This window comes from Nomascus leucogenys, chromosome 22a (assembly GCF_006542625.1).
Source record: "Nomascus leucogenys isolate Asia chromosome 22a, Asia_NLE_v1, whole genome shotgun sequence".
Classification (NCBI taxonomy): domain Eukaryota; kingdom Metazoa; phylum Chordata; class Mammalia; order Primates; family Hylobatidae; genus Nomascus; species Nomascus leucogenys.
Genome location: NC_044402.1, coordinates 59,158,770 through 59,178,013, shown reverse-complemented (window position 1 = coordinate 59,178,013; position 19,244 = coordinate 59,158,770). Strand labels below are relative to the sequence as shown.

The following is a 19,244-nucleotide window of genomic DNA, read 5'->3' as shown; positions in this document are numbered from 1 at the left end:
ACTATTTTAATCTACTAAAATAATTCCTCTCTCTAACACAGTGATGGGATTCCATTTGGGGTTTGGGATTACCATTGAACTACTCATGCCTACAAAAGAAATAAATTTCCAAACTTCTGCTGAGTCTCTGCAGTAGTTGCTCAATGACCATACAACAGAAGACATCCAAAGAGAAGACAAAAATAGAGTTTAGAACAAACAAAATATAAAGCATTCTATAAAAATTCAATAAAAGTTTTAAGTTTCCTTCTAATACCAACAGAAAAAAGAGAAAACCAGGACAGAAAAGGAATAAGAGCCAATAAATAAGGCGAGACATGGAATTAATGGTTCTTCATAATAAACTAAGATGTTAAATCCATTATATAGTTTTAAAAGAAAAAAGGTTGAAATATCAGGAGATAATCCAGATTGCAAAAGCAGCCACAGAATTAGTTAAAACCTGAGCACACACAAGTCAGCACCATGTGTACAGGAAGGACACTTAACAATGCCTAATAACAGAGAATATTTAGGGAGGGCAGAGCTAGTACTGCTTGGGGAGAAAATCCTCTGAGGAAAGTATTTTTTTTAAAGGAAATTGCAGTTTTTGCCACTGAAAGTAATGTCAAAAATCACAATTACTTTTGCACCAACCTAATAGTAACACCACTTCCATAAAAAGTAGAGAAATTTGTTTTCTGAAAACCCCTGATTGTAACAACTCCAAGTTTCTCCAGATTCAGATGAAGCAAAATATTTTTTAGAAAAGAGATTGTGCATATGTGTATGTCTGTATTTAATATTCTTATTTACTATAGTAGTTAATCATATCAATAATTGTTATTACTATAATTATAAAATATATGCATCTATATTTTATATATACATTTATAGCCATATATGTTTATACTTCTTAATATTACAATAATAAAATCTCTTAATGAGGAAGGGGAAGAGGACAGGGCTGAATCCTGGAGGCACCCCAACATTTAGAGAATGTGTGGAGGAGGAAGAGAAAGAGCCAACGAGAAAACATGAAAAGGTAACTAGTGACGGCAAGGAGAAATCTAGGAGCATGTGGTATCCCAGAAGCCAAGAGAAGAAATTGTCCCAAGAAGGAGGGAATAGTCAACAGTGTCAAACACTGTGGAGACATACACGAAGACAAGAAGAAATAATTGAACAATACTAACTACTGGATTTCAAAGATGGAAGACTGGTGATCTAAACATGCATCAGAAGGTTGGGATGGAAGTCCTACTAGAGTGGATCAGAGAGAGAAATGGCAGCGAAAATGTGCAGGAAATAAAGGCAAACCTTTTGGAGCACTTGTACTACAATGAGAAACAGGGAAATAGCCTGGTAGCTAAAGGAAGCTATGTGGTAGAGGAAGTGGGGAGGTTTGGGTGGTTTCAAATGGATCATCCTTTAGGCTATCTGGAAAATTTAACTAGAAAAGAAAATGACTAATGACACAGAAGAGAAGGGCTTGTTAATACACAAAGTAATGGAGAAAGATGGGATCCAGAGTGCAAGAGGAGGCCTGTGGACTCCACATGGACACTTCGCCCATAATAAGAGGAGGAAAAGCAGAATGTAGGTACATATACAGGTAGGAGGGTAGACATAGTGGGAAGACATTTAGAGAATTTCTGTCTGATCATTTCAGATGCAGCACTTCAACAGAGAGAGGAAGGATAAAGGATAACTCAAAGATATTTCCAAAAATTTTGCCTTAAGTAACCAGCAGAATGGCGCCCAATAACAAATCATGATCATCATCACTATCATCACCAATTTATAGCACTTAATTTAGGCCAACCACATGCATGCTCTCATTTAATCTTCACAAAACGCCTAGGCAGTAAGTAATACTATGGCTTCCACTTTCCAGATGATAAAAACCAGGTTTAAAGAGATTAAGAAGTGTGATTTGGGAGGTAAGCAGTCTGAATTCAGAACTAAGCCTATAATCTATAATCTGTAACTGCTTTAAGCCCCCAAATCTCATACACATGCCCACTTGGGCACACACACTTGTACGTGCACACACACACACACACACAAGTGTTTGGGCATGGTGTTATCAGAAAATCACATGGGTAGACTCTCTCCCTGTTTTGGTAATTTTTGTTTGTTTGGTCTTCAGGAACACTGAAAGAAGTAATACCACTAACATACTGTTTTAACATGTATTCTCTAACATTTTTTAGCTTTTTTACCCCTGTTCTCTCAAAATATATATTGGAGTTCCTTGGTTGTGACTGACTCTATAACAGAAATCACTGTAAAACCACTTAGTTTTTCGATGTTGGAGGCCCAGAGGTAAGGAACTTTATTCAGGTAGGGAAGTCTTACCCATCACATGATGCTCCAGTCTGGATGCTGAGGACAATGGGAAAGTGAGGCTTTGAAGGGACCACTTAAAAGTTGAATGTACTAACAAAGAAAATAAAATCTATAATTTTTCCAATAATACCCTAGATATAATTATGATATTTTATTTCTTAAGCCCAGAAAAGTCAAGTAATGAGTTTGTACAGAGTCTGGATAGGTTAAAAAATAAATTACTCATACTTCCTACATCTGTAAAATTGAATTTGCCATGGAAAAGTTTCACACTCAATTTGAAAATTCATAAATACATATCAATTAACCAGCACAGCCAAATGTAAGTTTTAACAAAAAATAGTTCTCCATACAATTTAAATTTATTAGTTTTTTAATATTGAGGAAGTATTTTAAAGCATTTAAAGTATTTTTTAGATTTCGAAGAATAGCTTTAAAGCAAGTAATAAAATTAGTGACCAACTGAAGACTATTTGCTGAGTAAGTATTCCTTTTGATTTCGCAAATTCAGGAAAAAACACCCTGCAAAATCTATATATATTCTATTGTGTGATATGTGAAGAACACATGTTAAAGTCAGAAAGAAAGCACATCTAATTTCAATTATCTTAAGTGGAAATTCCTACTGTAGGAGTCTTTGGAGAAAATCCACAAAATGGAAATTATTCTGGGAAAATATCCTAATGGGGAACAGTATTGTGTGGAACAATCTTCCAAAGGCCACTGCGTGATGCCTGGAAAAGCATCCTGCACTGCCACAAGTCGAAGTCATCTCAGGGGTATGTTTTTTAACCCTTCATTTCCAAAAATCAAGGAACCATGTTATAAAGGAATAATCAAGGAAAAACCTTCAATTAACTTACTAAATTATTTTAGCTCTGGGCAAAGAACTCTCAGAAGCCACATGGAATGTGAAGCGGAAACTTGGAAGGTAGTACATGATGATTTTCGACCCACAATGACTATGGCAAATCAGAGTTTAACCCCAACAATGAACTTCAGAAAACAATAAACTCTGAATAAAATCCACGACTGGTCTGAAAACAGAGACCTTGCATAAATATACATCTTATTTATCTTAACCAGTAGAATGTATGACGTCGTAAAATTCACAGACCTATATTTAAAAGACAACATAATGACCCAAAACAATAAAGCAGTCAGCATAAGATGCCACTAGTAGAATTATAGTTATTCTTTTATTTTAAAACAAGGAACATTTATTCCCACAAAAATTTAGTTCAATTATTTTAAGATGTACAAATAAAATCCCCCTTTTTATGTTTAGTGTGTAAAACTCAACTAAAGAATGAAATCAGTATGTTAGGGAGATATTTGCACTCCCATTGTATTGCAGCACTATTCACAGTAGCCAGGACATGGCCTCAACCTAATTTCTGTCAGTGGATGAATGGATAAAGAAATTGTGGTATATATACATAATGGAATACTATTCAGCTGTAAAAAAGAAGGAAATCCTGTCATTTTTCAACAACATGAATGAAACTGGAAGACATTTTTGTTAAGTGAAATAAGTCAGACACAGAAAGACAAATACCGTATCATCTCACTTACATGTGGAATCTAAAAAATGTGGCTGAGCCAATAGGCCACGTGCCAGATAGATACCAATTGTGGAGATGGTCCCTTGGGTATTGGACTATCTGAGGTTAACATGGTAACACGTTCCTTTCACATAACCCACTCCCCTCTAAGAAGGTAACTCCCTGTGGAGCTTAACCACAGGGAGAGAATATGGCATAGGGCAATGCCAATGTCTGTTTCATTTGATAGTGGTCAGTGATAACTTCTTTTATCTAGTGATAAAGCCTTCTATAAGCTTTATTGGCTAACAGCCACTGACAAATTTCTGAGCCCACAAATCTTAGGATTCACCAAGATGCAGACTGTTGAATGGAAACCATCATAGTTAACATCCTTTATCTTTGAGGGACTAACACCATTGATTGCATTTGTGTGTGTGTTTACCTTGTTACCATCTCGCCCTGGTTCTCCTTTGTAACCTGGTAGTCCTCGAGCTCCCTAATCAGAAAATAAAATTTTGTTAATTATCGGTTTTAGTTCACTAAAAATAAAATTTATAAAATGTATATAAGTGGGTCACATACTTGTATTCCTGGAGATCCTGGAACACCTGGTGTCCCTGCAATTCCCTGATATCCCTAAAGAAAAATTAAAAAAGAAAAAAATTAATATTTCATCATATTTACCAAGAGAAGTTCTTCGTTTCAGAATTCACTCTTATCTCAAGTTTCTCACGCCTAAAACAAATCCAAAATAATAAAGTGTTAAATGATCAATAAGGAATTTATACCCTTTGATCTTTATGAAATCCTTTAAAAAGTATATAGGGCCCTAAATATTTGTAAATTAATAAAAACATTTAGAAAATCTTAAATTAAGAGGAGAGTTAATGTTCACAGTTTCTTAAGAAATGTACTGGATTTATTAGAAATATATTCAACATATCCAAGAGAGAAACACTTCAAGAGATTGGAGGATTAAACAAATGTCTATTTATAAACCACCTAATTAATGGCCATCTGAGTTAGTCCCTAGAATAAATTAACCTTTAATTAATATTATTCTTCAATCTTTAAATTACTCATTTTAGAAAGCTGCTGATGTTAAATGTAAGAAGGTGGTTATGACATATCCCCCATGGTCCCCCAAGGCTGGGCTGTTTGCTTAGGGGAGGGAGATGAGAGGAGTCACTCTTAGACATCCCTCCTCAAAAACTGGAAATTTGGTAAAATAGCACAATTTTTTTAGACAGAGTTGAACTATTTATTGGTTTAGCACATGGCAGCTAAAGTCTCCAAATTAACTTGTAGGCCCTAAACATTTATCTAGGTTTCTTAGGGCTGATTGTCAGGTTAATGGACCACCTGACACCTACAAACTTAATAACCACTATCAAATTCCATCTTTCTCATATTCTTTATTCAGACTCCATTTTTCTTAGATCTTACTGTTTGGGTACCAGTCTCCATTGTCAATTATGTTAACACAGATCTCATTAATGTTTCCAATTACATCTTCATTCATAAGTCTAAAAGCTTCATTTCCATGTGGCTATTCATGGGTGTCTGCACTGGTCTTCATATTCATCCACTCACCTGTCAATATGCTTTTAACTGTAATTTTAGAGACATCATAATTCCCTGTTTTTCTATTCACATTTTCAAATATCCTTTCTAATATTCTTTGCTACCTCTAGTAATGAGTTGTCTCTGAAAGATCAGTCTTATTTTCTCCTTTTACATGCATTTACATTTTCTATTGTGTAAATTGCCTTCTCAGTTACTTCTAGAATGACAATGACTATACAATTTTTCTTTTTCTTTTTTTTTTTTTTTTTTTTTGAGACAGAGTCTCACTCTGTCACTCAGGCTGGAGTGCAGTGGTGCAATCTCGGCTCACTACAAGCTCTGCCTCCCGGGTTCACGCCATTCTCCTGCCTCAGCCTCCCTTGTAGTTGGGACTACAGGTGTCCGCCACTACACCCAGCTAATTTTTTGTATTTTTAGTAGAGACGGCGTTTCACCATGTTAGCCAGGATGGTCTCAACTAATTTTTTGTATTTTTAGTAGAGACGGGGTTTCACCATGTTAGCCAGGATGGTCTCGATATCCTGACCTCAGGATCTGCCCTCCTCGGCCTCCCAAAGTGCTAGGATTACAGGCGTGAGCCACTGCACCCGGCCAACTATACAATTTTTTATCACTAACCATCATCCTTTCCTTCATACTCTATTCAGTTCTTCACAGAATATATTGTTATGATTTCTCCATGACTTCTCAGATTCAAACTTTTTTCTTGAGTGTCTTTGCCCAATCCTTAACCATTGCACTTCACCAGGAAACAATGAGTCTGATTATCAACCTCTCCATACTCCAGACAAAACAACGTGCATGTTTCCAACCCATCTTCTGTTCCCTAGACTAGCACTGTCTCTGTCACTGGATTATGAGCCCCCTTGAGGTCAAAGACCAGGTTTAATTCATTTCTGTATTTTTGGCATTGAACACATTCTTTTGCACACTTCTGTTGATAGAACATTGGAATAATTTAAAGTCATCAACTCTATACACGAATGTGTAAAAAAAAAAATCTCCTTCTCCAATGAATCATGTTATGTTTGTGCACCTTTCTGTAGAAAATGGAAATGTTTAGTAATCTCATGTTTCCTGTTCCCAGGATTACTCAAAAGTAAGAAGAAATTCAGTCTACATAGAATTTGCTCAGCCCTATATGTCTACTACTCTAGTTATCACTGAATCTCCTTCCCTCAACCACTTTGGAATCAGATAGGCCTGGAATTCACTCTCAGCTCTGTCACTGCTAGCAATTTACAAATCTAGAATTCACTTTCCTCCTTACAACCATTCTTTAATGTAGGTTCTAAATTATCTTTTTTTCAGATGAGGAAACTAAGGCACAGAAGTTAAGTAACTTGCCCAAAGTTACATAGCTAGTAAGTTGATAGAGCCAGCGGGAATAGTCTCTATCAGAAAGTGCTCCATGATGGGTCAAATCTGATCATTGTAGATTGACTCATCTGATTCAAAGAAATCCATTTTGCAAGACTATTTTTAAATTGTTTAGAATTCTGAGTGCCCAGAGGAAAGGAATGTTCATAAAATTCCTCAAAAGAAAGTTACCATGGAAATTGGCTATTGATCAAAATGGTTGATCATCTGCAAAGTTCACATTTAATGAATTATTTTTCTTTTACAGTTTTTCAAAAGTTAAGCCAAACGTCATATCTACCTTACTACTTTTTTAGAAAAATTAATCTTTCGTAAAAGATCAAATGCTGCTGTGCTGTCTCTCCTCTTTGAAGAAGTTGATGTAGTGTTTGTTATAGAGGACGCATTGCATTTTAACAGATTAAAACAACATGGAGATGCCCTAACTGTGTTCCCAGCTTACCTCTGACTCATAATGTGACCTCAGGCAGAGTCATCAATCCCCAGACCCTGGGAGGCAACACAGTTAAGTGGAAAGACGATGAATTTGAAATTGGAAAAGAGCTTGCACTGAATTTTTGCCCTTCCTTTTACTTTCTATGAGATTTTGGCTAAGTCACTTTGCCTAGTAAAGGCTTAGTTTCTTACCATAAACTGTTATTATCATCCACTTCACTTTTGAAAAGAAACAAATGGAGTCACAAGTGAAGATTCTGGCAGGTGTTAGGAACTCAATAAATGTGCATTTCTTTCTTTTCTTCAGACTCAATGATTATTGTACAAGACCACAAGAATACTTCTGCAGAATGTTACTCAACAGCCTTATCAGCCACCATTAGTACATTGGGAATGGCAGGTCCAGTCATCATCTTTATGATTTAACTCTTTTCCAACATTATACAGATATAATGCTAAACATGCAAACATGGCCTCAGTGTATTTTATAATGGCTTTCTTTGTTATATCTTTGGAGGAATTACAATATAAGAATAATAAGTGCTTCTCACAATTTGAGAATGTTGTGATATGTATATTTTTAAGGTTACAATTAGATGCATTCTTAAAATACTAATTGCAGAAAGAAATTCAAATGTTGTTTTAGAAGCTATAGGAAACATGCTTAGTAACAAAATAGAGAAAACCAAACGACATCCAAGCTGGGGAATCCTAGGGCAAAACACCAGAAGAAATAGAATGAAATTCAGAAAAACAAATTTTGGACTAAAAACCAGGAAAATAAAGGTTAAAAGGGGGAATATTACAACACAGAACAATTTCCAAGAGGAAAAAGAAATAAAACATTGGTTGACTCATAGCAGGGTCAACCTTAAAGAAAGGAAAATGCCTTAAAACAGGAAAAAATAAGCTTTTTATATACCTTACTGAGTTCTTATTTTTCAGAACACATGTTTCATGTATCATTTTAGAACTGTAACCTTCCTATGATCTTTGAGGGGTTAATACTGTTCAACATGAATTTTGCCATTTTGCATTTATTAGCAGGTCCAAATATCCACCCTACCCCCATCTGCAAGATTTCTGACAGTATTTAAGTCTTTTCCATGTTCACAGAAAACTTCTTTATAAATGAGTCATTTTTTTTTTTAGGGAAAAAAATATTCTCACTGCCAAATTGTAGGGTTGAAGAAAAGAATACAGAATCAATTTAATTTTCCTCCATGATTCATAGTTACAAAGCTTCAGGAAATATGTATAGCATTGAAATGGAAATTAAGGAAATAAAATCCCGAAATGTGCCAGGATCACCAACTCTTTTCTGTGCTCAATTCTAATCATGTCATAAAATATTCTGCCAATCTAAATATACACATTTTTTCAAAGTAGTGAGAAGGGTAGAGATATTAGTTTCCTTGAAATACTCTAAACTTAAAAATAAGAATAAATTCCAAAGAAATAATTTTGGATGTCACCCTCCTTTTAAAAATGTAAGAATGTGATTTAAAGTTTATTCCATTAAATAATTTTCTTCAAAGATTTCCAAAATTCCAACAGATACTCTTGGATACACAGCCAACGTAACTAGGTAACCAAAACCAAGTGTGTACTTTTAACGTCCACTGTGGAATCTTCTAGTTGTTGGCAGGCTTTATACCTCTATGCAATTAAATTTCAAGAAAATTAATCTCTGCCATTCTATGTATAACTAATATAGAAACTAGTTTGCTACCTAACCCAACTATTAGTCAAGTGGTTTATATGCTTTTACTGATTGCTTAGATTACTTCATTAATAAGTTCCATTAATATATGTAAAATCACACCTGAGCTAAGTGCTATGAAAGAACTACACTGCTATGGGAGGTGAAGGGCAAGCAGTTGGGAGTTTTTCTAAGAGATAGAGGAATACTAAAGAAAGCACAATGCCGAAGAGGAATTCCTCCAATAGGCCATGCATCGGGAAAAGATGTACCATATCCACAAAGCCAAAAGAGAGAGAATAAGAGGAAGCAGGCTGAAAAACATAGCGGAATGGTAGACGAGGTTATCTGCACAGCTCGTGGGTCTCACAAAGGACTCAACAACAGTTCTACTTCAAATTAAAGAAAACTACATTAACTATAAATGAGATTTAGCCTAAATCTAATCCTCCCTCATATAGGGTAAAGGTAAATAAGGGATAGATAAATATAGAGCAACATCATCCAGTTTCCTATAATATTTCCCTTGAGCTAAGCACATAAATGAAAAATATTGCCTACCTTTGACAAATAATCTCTGCAGATAGAGCTAGGTCCTTAAATTCACAGAATTTAATTAAACTTTGGTAAACGGCCTTATTCCCTGAGTTAGTTTACACTTAAACTTATACTAATTTCAAAAGGAGAATGTGCAACTTTTTAAGGTAACTTAAACTATCTTAGTAATTCTTACTTCCCAACATAAATCTCTAGTAATCGTGCCTTTCATACTCAAAGAGAGGTGATCAATAGCTAACCTCATTTCCTCTCTTGCTGTCCTGCTACATTTTTTCCGTAGTACTTAACACCATCTGATGTTGTGTGTGTGTATTTATTACCTATTTCTCCCCAATAGAATGTGAGCTTCATAATGACAAGGTTGGGGGTTGTTTTTTGCTTTTTTTTCTGTTTTGTTCATTGCTGTATATCCTTAGCCTAGAAGAGTGCCAGGAATACAGTAAACACCCAGCAAGGATAGGTATATGACTGAGTGAAGAACAGAATAAATAAGCAAACAAATCAATAAATACTGAGTTCAACCAGTTATCACTAACCGAGAACTCTAATAGCAGAAACAGCCCTACTTTCACATGCACAAACTTATCTTTAAAATCACAGACTAACGTTAGATGTGTCAGTGACCAATTCTTTGAAGAATTTAATATACCAATAACATTGGTGTGTATATATATACATGTCTACACACATTATTATATATACTACCTATAATATATATCTAAGTAATCTATTTAAGAGACGTGAGATAAACATGGAATAATCTACATATGATTTTCACAGAAGGAGAATGTTGAAGAAAAATGAATTGGCTGGTCAGGCTCATCTCATGGGTCCTACTTGTTTTACTAACCATTCACCCGCTGCCAAGCATACTCCGTAAGCCTGAGAGCTAGTTTTCCTCCCTGTCCTCTTTTTCTCTAGCATCATTCTTGAATATCTGAAAATAGTATCTCTTGTTTGGATCATACTCAAAGTTCAGTAAACCCTCCCTCATAGGCTGTCTTCTGAGTTTTAAATGCTCCCAGTTATGCTCTTCTGAATGAATTCCAGTTCCTGCATGCCCCTCAAGTGTGGAGTCCCAAACCAAATCCAACAGGCCAAGAGGCAGGACCGTCATCGCTTTCAATACAGTTGTCATATATCCACTAACTATGCTAAAAATTATATCAGCCTCTTAGGCAGCCACATTTCATACAGCAATGCCTTTTCACCAAGGTTAAAGCTTTCTCTAGGAAAGCCTTATGAAGGCATAGTTTTAAATAACTAAAAAAGCAATAAACTGCCCAAGTGTAGGATAGTTCATTTGTAGTAAATGGTTCATATTTTAGCTTATTAGTGAGACGAGAGACAGAGAGAGAGAGAGAGAGAGAGAGAAACACATAAAATAAATAAATAAATCTATTTGCCAAGGAGTTCAAACTGAAGTGAGAGTTCAGATAGACACTGTTCTATCTAGAATGTATTTCATATACTTTGTAACTAAGCCATCTCTTGTAATTCCCTTCTCCAAGCTAAATAATAGCCATTCCTTTGGCCTTTAATCAGCTGTATCCCATTTTCCAATTCTTTAATCTTCATGGCACTCAGCCCCAAATTCCCAACAGCTCTTAAACTGTTGAGTCCACAACTGGCACCATATTCAGTTAAGGGTCTGGAAAAAGGAAAGCATAATAAATAAGCTTATCTCATAGGTCTTACTTGTTTTTTTAATTACTCACCCTCAACAAGTGTACTCTGCAAGCCTAAGGGCTGCTTGTCCACCCCGTCCTCCTATTCTCTATCATCATTCTTGAATATTTCAAAGTAGCATCTCTTGTTTCGATTATACTTGAAGTTCAGTGAATCTTCCCTCACAGGCTGTCTTCTGAGTTCTGGCCCACTCCAAGTTATACACTTCTGAATGAATTCCAGTTCCTTCGTGTCCCTCAAGTGTAGAGTTCTAAAGCAAATCTAACACTCCAGAGGCAGGGCTGTCATCTCTCTCCATACAGATGTTATGCATTTACAAACTATGCCAAAAAATTGCATCAGCTTTTTAGGCAGCCCTATTATATACATTAATCCCTTTTTCATCAAGCTTAAATAATATCTCAAAGACAAGTAAGACCCATACATTTATTCCAGTTGAATTTCACTGAAAATAGCTCATTTTCTAAGTTCTCCAAATCTTTTTGGATCTTCGTGTTACCTCAAATGCAAAAATAAATTCCCAATGAAATCAAGACTTAATAGGCATTAAAAATCATAATAAGCTAAATTAACATACATGAGTAGCTAATGCTAAAGAAAAATAACACTGGAACTAATAAAAAGAAAACATTACATTCTGGGGAAATGTTACATTTCTAAAAATTAAAAACAAAATTATGAACCAGATTAATGGTCAGAAGAAACATTTACACCATATATAGCAAAGAATTAATTCTCTTACTGCATAAGATCTTATTGGTCCATATGAAATGTACCCTCACTCCTACAGAAAATAGGCAAAGGACAAGAAAAGATACGTCACAAGAAGAGAACTCATCCTAAATGTCGGACTTCTATATTCGTCTGCCAACCTAAAATTTCTACTCGAATGACTAACATATAAATTTAAACATTGTCAAAACCACACTCCTGATTTTCCTCACCCAATTCTATCTCCTCCATCCTCCCTGAATCCATAGTCTCCTTTGACTTCTCTCTTTCTCTCAAACCCATATCCAATAGATCAGCAAGTCCTGCTAGCTCTAACTTCAAAATATCCCCAAAATGTAAGCAGTTCTCTTCACCTCACCACTATCACTCTGACCCTAGCTGCCATCCTCTCACCCCTGGATTATTACAAGAGCCTCCTGACTTCTCCTTCTGTGTTTGCGCTCATCTCCCTAAAATCTACTCTCAACCCAGAAGCCAAAGTAATTTCTTTTTAAAATAAGTTAAATCACATCGGTCTCCTACTCCAGTTACTCCATCGCTCACTCCAACTGAAAGCCAAACTCATAATGGTCTAAAGAACTCTGTGCCATCTTCCCTTCCTTCTCCTTCCTCCATATCCAAACCGATTTCCTATTAACCTTCCCCCAACTAGTACTTTATATTTTTGTGGTTTGATCAGTCATGTAACTTTGAAATTCCCCACCTGTGATGACTGCTATTTCTATGAGGTTTAATGCTCCATAGAAGGTTGCCCCTGTCTGCACCTCTAGTTCACTCAGTGGCACATTAAAGAGTTGGGGGAACTAGCTGGGCACGGTGGCTCACGCCTGTAATCCCAGCACTTTGGGAGGCTGAGGCGGGCGGATCGCCAAGGCCAGGAGATCAAGACCATCCTGGCTAACACGGTGAAACCCCGTCTCTACTAAAAACACAAAAAATTAGCCGGGCCTGGTGGCAGGCACCTGTAGTCCCAGCTACTTGGGAGGCTGAGGCAGGAGAATGGCGTGAACCCGGGAGGTGGAGCTTGCAATGAGCCGAGATCTCGCCGCTGCACTCCAGCCTGGGCGACAGAGCGAGACTGTCTCAAACAAAACAAAACAAAACAAAACAAACAAAAAAAGACTAATGATAACAGAAAGCAGAAATGAGCACTGTAAAAATATAAACTTCTATAAACTCATAAGCTGGTGCTATTTCCACATATGGCCTTCTTTAACAAATCAATGCCGTATCTGTATAATGCCTTCAGTAACTGTACTCCTCTGAATTACCTGGCAGGATACATAAATATTTCCCCTACCTCTTTCGTAATGCTAAAATTGTAAATCAATAATATATTCAGACACTGTGATAACAGAGGTTATTTAACTGACAAAGAAGTGAGAAAGAAATAGAAGGATCTGAAACAGGTCTTTAATTTTGGTTGAAGGCACTTTTCTTATGAAAATTAGTATTTCTCCAGAGTGGAATAATTTCCTATTTAAAGTTTCAGTTGGCTTGGCCTGGTTATAACGTGTGAAAGAGATTCAAATTGCTTATTGAGGGGGGTTGCACAGAAACAAATCCAAACAAAGCAGAATTCCCTTCAAATTGTTCCATCCAAGTTTCCTTGGTCCAGATGGCTCCAATAGCCAGCCAGAGGCCCCACCCACACCTTCCCACTCCCACTGGGTGCTGGCCTTGAACACATACTAATGACCCTCAGCTGTTTTGGCTCCCAGGCTTGCTTGTTCTTCCTGCCTGACCACCCAACCTCACATCCCCTACAGAGGAAAAGAAACGTGGGGGAAGTAGGGAGACTGGAGGGAGGGGTTGGATATTTAAGAAAAAGTCATACCTTTGGGAAAACAGGATTTGGGCTGATGTATCAGTTTCCTACTGCTGCTATAACAAATTACCCCAAACACAGTGGCTTAAAACAACACCAATTCATTACCTTACAGTTTCAGTGGTCAGAAGTCTCAAAGGAATCTTAGATACAATTAAGGTGCCAGCCAGACTGCATTCCTTCTGGAGGCTCTGGGGAGCTTCCCTTTTCCAACTTCTAGAGGCTGCCATTGTTCCTGGGCTCATGATTACCTCAATGTGCTCTCTGCTTCCATCACAGACTCTCTTTCTCTGACTCTGACACTCCTGCCTCCTTTTTATAAAGACTTTTGTGATTATATCTGGCTGCCCAGATAATCCAGGACAATCTCCCATCTCAAGATCATTAAATTAATGATATCTGCAAAGTTCCCTTTGCATGTAAAGTAACACATGTACAGGTCTTAAAGATTAGGATGTGGACATCTTCGAGGGACCATTATTCTTCCTACCACAGTTGTGTTTTTCTTTGAGACTACTATCAGATACTACCATAGTTATCTATATATAAAATCATACACACAGACACCAAAACACATACATGTACTAAATGAGATGAGGCAATAAATAAGTCTATTATAACTTAGTCAGAGTCATAGAGTAATATCCATGAGTATTATATCAGGCTAACAATAATTCACCTCCAGTTCTTCATGCATGGGAAGATTTTTTTTTTTAAACAAAGAAAACCAAGGGCTGACAGCCTGTGGAAGGCCTGCTCAGCACTCACTTCCAAACATTACCTAGGATTTTTTATCACTAAAAACAAGACCTAAATAATTTAGCAGCGCTGTCTGGGAGCTCTGTGTCATTATTAGGCATCAGCAGATGACATCAGTGTGTGAACTGCATTGGCTCTGGAGTCAGTACAGCACTTCAGCTGCCAGTCACAGAAAACATAGGTCCCAGGAAAGGGGTCTGCAGGCCAAGGAGGCTCACATTTCTAAAACTCAGCTCACCCAGTGTAATTAGGGCAAAACTCACATAGGACCTCAGGGAAGTATCTTCAGTGAGATTAAAGAATTGCAGTGAGGAAATGCAATAAAGTCATATGACATCTGAGGTAAAAGTGAGAAAGGAATGGGTTATAAGGGAAATTATAAGGCAAATGTTGGCATATAATGGGGGTTGAAGATAAATACAAAAGAGGAGAGGTTAGGTTTGGAGTCTATTCCTTCAATTCAGTTTCATTCAAATAGAAGCTGTCTTATGATAATTCTCTCAATTAAATTCCCGCAAAATAGCCTACACAGCTATTTCAGTGCTATCGGCTTGACTTCTGTCTCATATAAAGATTTAATTGCCCACACTCTCCATCCAGGCCAAGCTCTATTTTGCTAACTAGAATCAATGCCCTCCAACCTGCCTATGGATTTTCCTCCTGAAAATATCCCCTATCTTCCAAACTTTCATTTTTTTATTTTGCCTCATTTTCATCATTATAAAAACATGCTACAACATCTCCCATTTTTTAAAAACCCTGCCTTTAAAACATTGCCCCAATTCTACTGCTCTGGGTCTCTGCTTCCTTTTATATCTCTCAGAAAAAAAAAAAAAAATCTATATTCACTGTCACCATTTTTCTTATCTCCCACTCTGTGCTTAACTCATTTCAATCTGTTGTTTGTACTACCCTCCCTGAAATCCTCCTCATCAAGGTCCTCAAATACTCTCCTATGGCAAATCCATGGTCTAGTCTAGGCCTCATTCTTCTGGATCTCTTGACAACAATAACACACCTAATAGGATGACACTCCCCTGGTTTTCCTCCCATCTCACGGATAAGTCCGTCCCAAATTCCTGGGCTGGACCCACTTCCTCTTTTTCCCCTGTAAGAGAGCCCTGTGGTCAGTCCCCTGCCACCTTCTCTTCTCTATTTATTTGTATTCACTTCCTAAGTGATCTCATCCACTCTCATGGTTTTGCATACATCTGCATGAAAATAAGTCCCAACCGACCACCTCCAACCTGTCCAAAAATATAGTCCCAATTCCCCCCTGCTATGGTTTGAATGCTTGCTCCCTTGAAAATTCACACTGAGATTTAATTGCTATTGTAACAGTAATAATGTGTGGGGCTTTAAGAGGTCATTAGGTCATGGAGACACTGCCCTCATGAATAGATTAAGGTCATTATTGTGGGAGTGGATTAGTTACCAAGGGAGTGAATTCTTGATGAAAAGGATGAATTTGACTGACGCCCTTGTTCTCCTGCTCACTCCCACTCCACTACCTCTCACTCACACTCTCATCATGTGATAATTTCTGCCATGACCTTGCCACATACTAGTGTCATGCTCTTGGACTTCCCAGCCTGCAGAATCATGAGCCAAATAAACCTTTCTTTATAAATTACGTAGTCTGTGGTATTCTGTTATGCAACAGAAAATGGACTAAGACATGTCTATAAAACTTCTATCTCCCCCAGTCTTGCCCAGTACAGTAAATGGCACCACAATGCACCCAGTTGCTCAAGCCATACTCCTTTGATTCTTCTTTGACTCCTCTCTTCCTTTCATATCTTATATCTAAATTTGCTAGCAATTCTAGTCAGCTTTCCATTAAGAATAACCCAGAATCTGACTACTTCTCCATTCTCCTACCATATCACCCTAGTACAAACTACTCTCACCACTCAGAATCATGAAACAACCTCCTGCATAGTCTCCTTTCTTCTACTCTTGCCCCCATATAATCTACTCTCCAAATAGCATTTATATTTATCCTTCTAAATCATAAAACAGATCAAATCACTGTCTTTCTCAAAGTCCCTAAGTAGATTGCCCTCACACTCTGAATCCCTGTGTGTCAGCTGAAAAAATGCTGCCCCAACAACCACACAACATCGCCTTAGCTCTCTGCCTTTCCAGGTGGCTACCACTTTTGTTTACCCCTTCAGCCTCCCTACTTTTAAAGAAAAAAAATTTCCCCAAGTTTGCTTTCTTTTTCCTGAGTTCAGGTGTACATGTGCAGGTTTGTTACATAGGTAAACTTGTGTCATGGGGATTTGTTGCACAGATAATTTTATCACCCAGGTATTAAGCCTAGTACCCATTAGTTATTATTCCTGACTCTCTCCCCCCACCACCTTCCACCTTCCAATAAGCTCCAGTGTGTGTTGTTCTCCTCTGTGCGTCCATATGTTTTCATCATTTAGCTCCCACTGATAAGTGAGAAGATGTGATATCTCATTTTCTGTGTTAGTTTGCTAAGGATAATTAATCTCCCTTTTTGGATAATCTTTCTCTAGAGAGGTTTACCTGTTTATCCATCCTCTTCCCATGCAACACTAGTATAAAAAGTCTCAGCACATTACTACTTCTTCAAAATCTGGCTAGTTGTGGGTTTTTTTGTTTTACTTTTTGTTTTTTAATTTCTTAGGAAATCTCTCTCAGGAACTTAAGCAACTCTTTCATCCTCATGGTTAAGGTATTGATGATTTCACATTATATCTATGGTTCTTTCATTCCTTGAACAATTTTGATTCACAATGTAAACATTCCCACTCTTTCATGGTAAGAATTAATGCCTCATGATAAAGAAAATCTCAGGAAATGCTTCATTTTGGTGACAATTATAATTTGACATTCAAACATTCAAAAGCTAATTCCTTTTCATTTTATTTTGAGACAGAGTTTTGTGCTGTCACCCAGGCTGGCATGATCTCAGCTCATGCAGCCTCCACCTCTCATCTTCAAGTGATTCTTGTGCCTCTTAAGTAGCTGGGATTATAGGTGTCTGCCACCACACCCAGCTAATTTTTGTTATTTCTTTTTTTTAATAGAGATGGGGTTTCACCAAGTTGGCCAGGCTGGTCTCAAACTCCTGGTCTCAAGTGACCCGCCCACCTAAGCCTTGTGAATTGCTGGGATTATAGGCATGAGCCACCATGCCCAGCCAAAAGCTAATTCTCAATGTTTACTCTTATAAACATGCTGATAGTGACTTAACTGTAAATATTTGCCTAAAGTGCTTTAAAGTTGATTTATGTTCGCTTTACATCTCTAAAGTTTCCTTGAGCCTTAGAGGATATTGTATTTTTTAGTCAGATTATAAATATATCCCAGTGTATACATTATTAGGAAAATAACATTACCTTTAAAAGTGTTTTTAATTTGAAAGCTTCCACAGATGTGTAGAGAAAATACAATAGAATTTCTAAAACCAGCCCATCATGATACTGAGAACTCACTGGACAATATTTTTTTTGTAACAAAGATGTATGCAATTTTGAAGTAAGATAACTAAAAGCTGACTAGAACACTAACTCTCTTCCCAAGCTGACCTTAACATTCTCTTCAACTTGACTAAATTTAGGCAGCTTTCTTCCAGACTGTGGATGCCTGACCTCCCTTTTCCTTAGAGCATTTGCTTTAGAGGACTTAAAATTGTAAATTCCTTCTCTGCTCCTTTGAAAGGTAAATACTCTAAAAAGCTACTTGTCAATTTTATAACCCAGAAATGTCTTTCTCAAGGACCTGAGAGCCACCCTTTTGAAATTTAATCATCAAGGAAGATAGTGTCCCCACTATCTTCCAGTCTCTGAAGGAAGGTGTGTACCTAACTTTGATGAGCACCAATTAGTAAAGGGAGATGGCCTGATCACAGAGGAAAACATTTGCAAACTGTGGAATAACTCAATGTGCTTAAGCCTACTGATCAACCTCCCATCCAAAGTCCTCTACTATTTTTCCATTAACTTGTCCTAGTGCTCACACACCCTAGCTCCTTTTGTTCCAACAGAGTTGAGTTCAGTCTCTCCTTCCTATGGCAGCAGCCATGAATAAAGCTTTCCTTTTCTGTTTAGCTTTGCTCAGCAAAACTTTTACTTTGACACTATAATCCCAGATATACCGGAGATGACTAAGCTTTCAGTACTCACAGGCTTACCATCTTGACCAGGTTGTCCAGGGTAGCCAGGGTTCCCAGGCAGTCCAGGGTCACCCTAAGCAGGAAGCAAACAAACTTTTGAGTACAAAACAACCAGCCACATTGGTGCAGTCAGGATCAATAAAAGTTCGAAACCAATTCCATTATTTGAGGCTTTTTGTATGTTAAAAACAAAAGTAAAAAAAAAAAAAAGCCATATTTTAAATGCTTACTTAATAATGCATCTTATTATATTTAACTTTCAATGATTTATTTATGTGACCACACCAAGTATAACTATAGCAAGTAAAGTGTTTTTCACTGACGCAAAATACCCACATTTATGGTAGGATACATTTTTAGAATTCTGAACAAACTGTAAAGTGTCATAGCAAATATGGTCTCCATGATAGCAATATTTGACTCATAAGACTTTTTCTTTTTTTTTTTTTTTTTTTGAGATGGAGTCTTGCTCTGTCACCCAGGCTACAGTGCAGTGATGCGATCTCGGCTCACTGTAACCTCCACCTCCTGGGTTAAAGAGATACT

General features: G+C 37.1%; 1 protein-coding gene across 1 annotated transcript in view; it reads right to left on the bottom strand.

Moving 5' to 3' along the window:
* COL21A1 (collagen type XXI alpha 1 chain) overlaps positions 1–19,244 on the bottom strand; it is a 182,266-nt gene that overhangs the window by 79,949 nt on the left and 83,073 nt on the right. The window contains exons 10-12 of the mRNA XM_030803600.1: positions 18,709–18,771; positions 4,461–4,514; positions 4,321–4,374 (exon numbers count right to left, since the gene is read on the bottom strand). Coding sequence (XP_030659460.1) covers positions 4,321–4,374; positions 4,461–4,514; positions 18,709–18,771 — 171 coding nt within the window. The remainder of the gene's footprint in view (positions 1–4,320; positions 4,375–4,460; positions 4,515–18,708; positions 18,772–19,244) is intronic.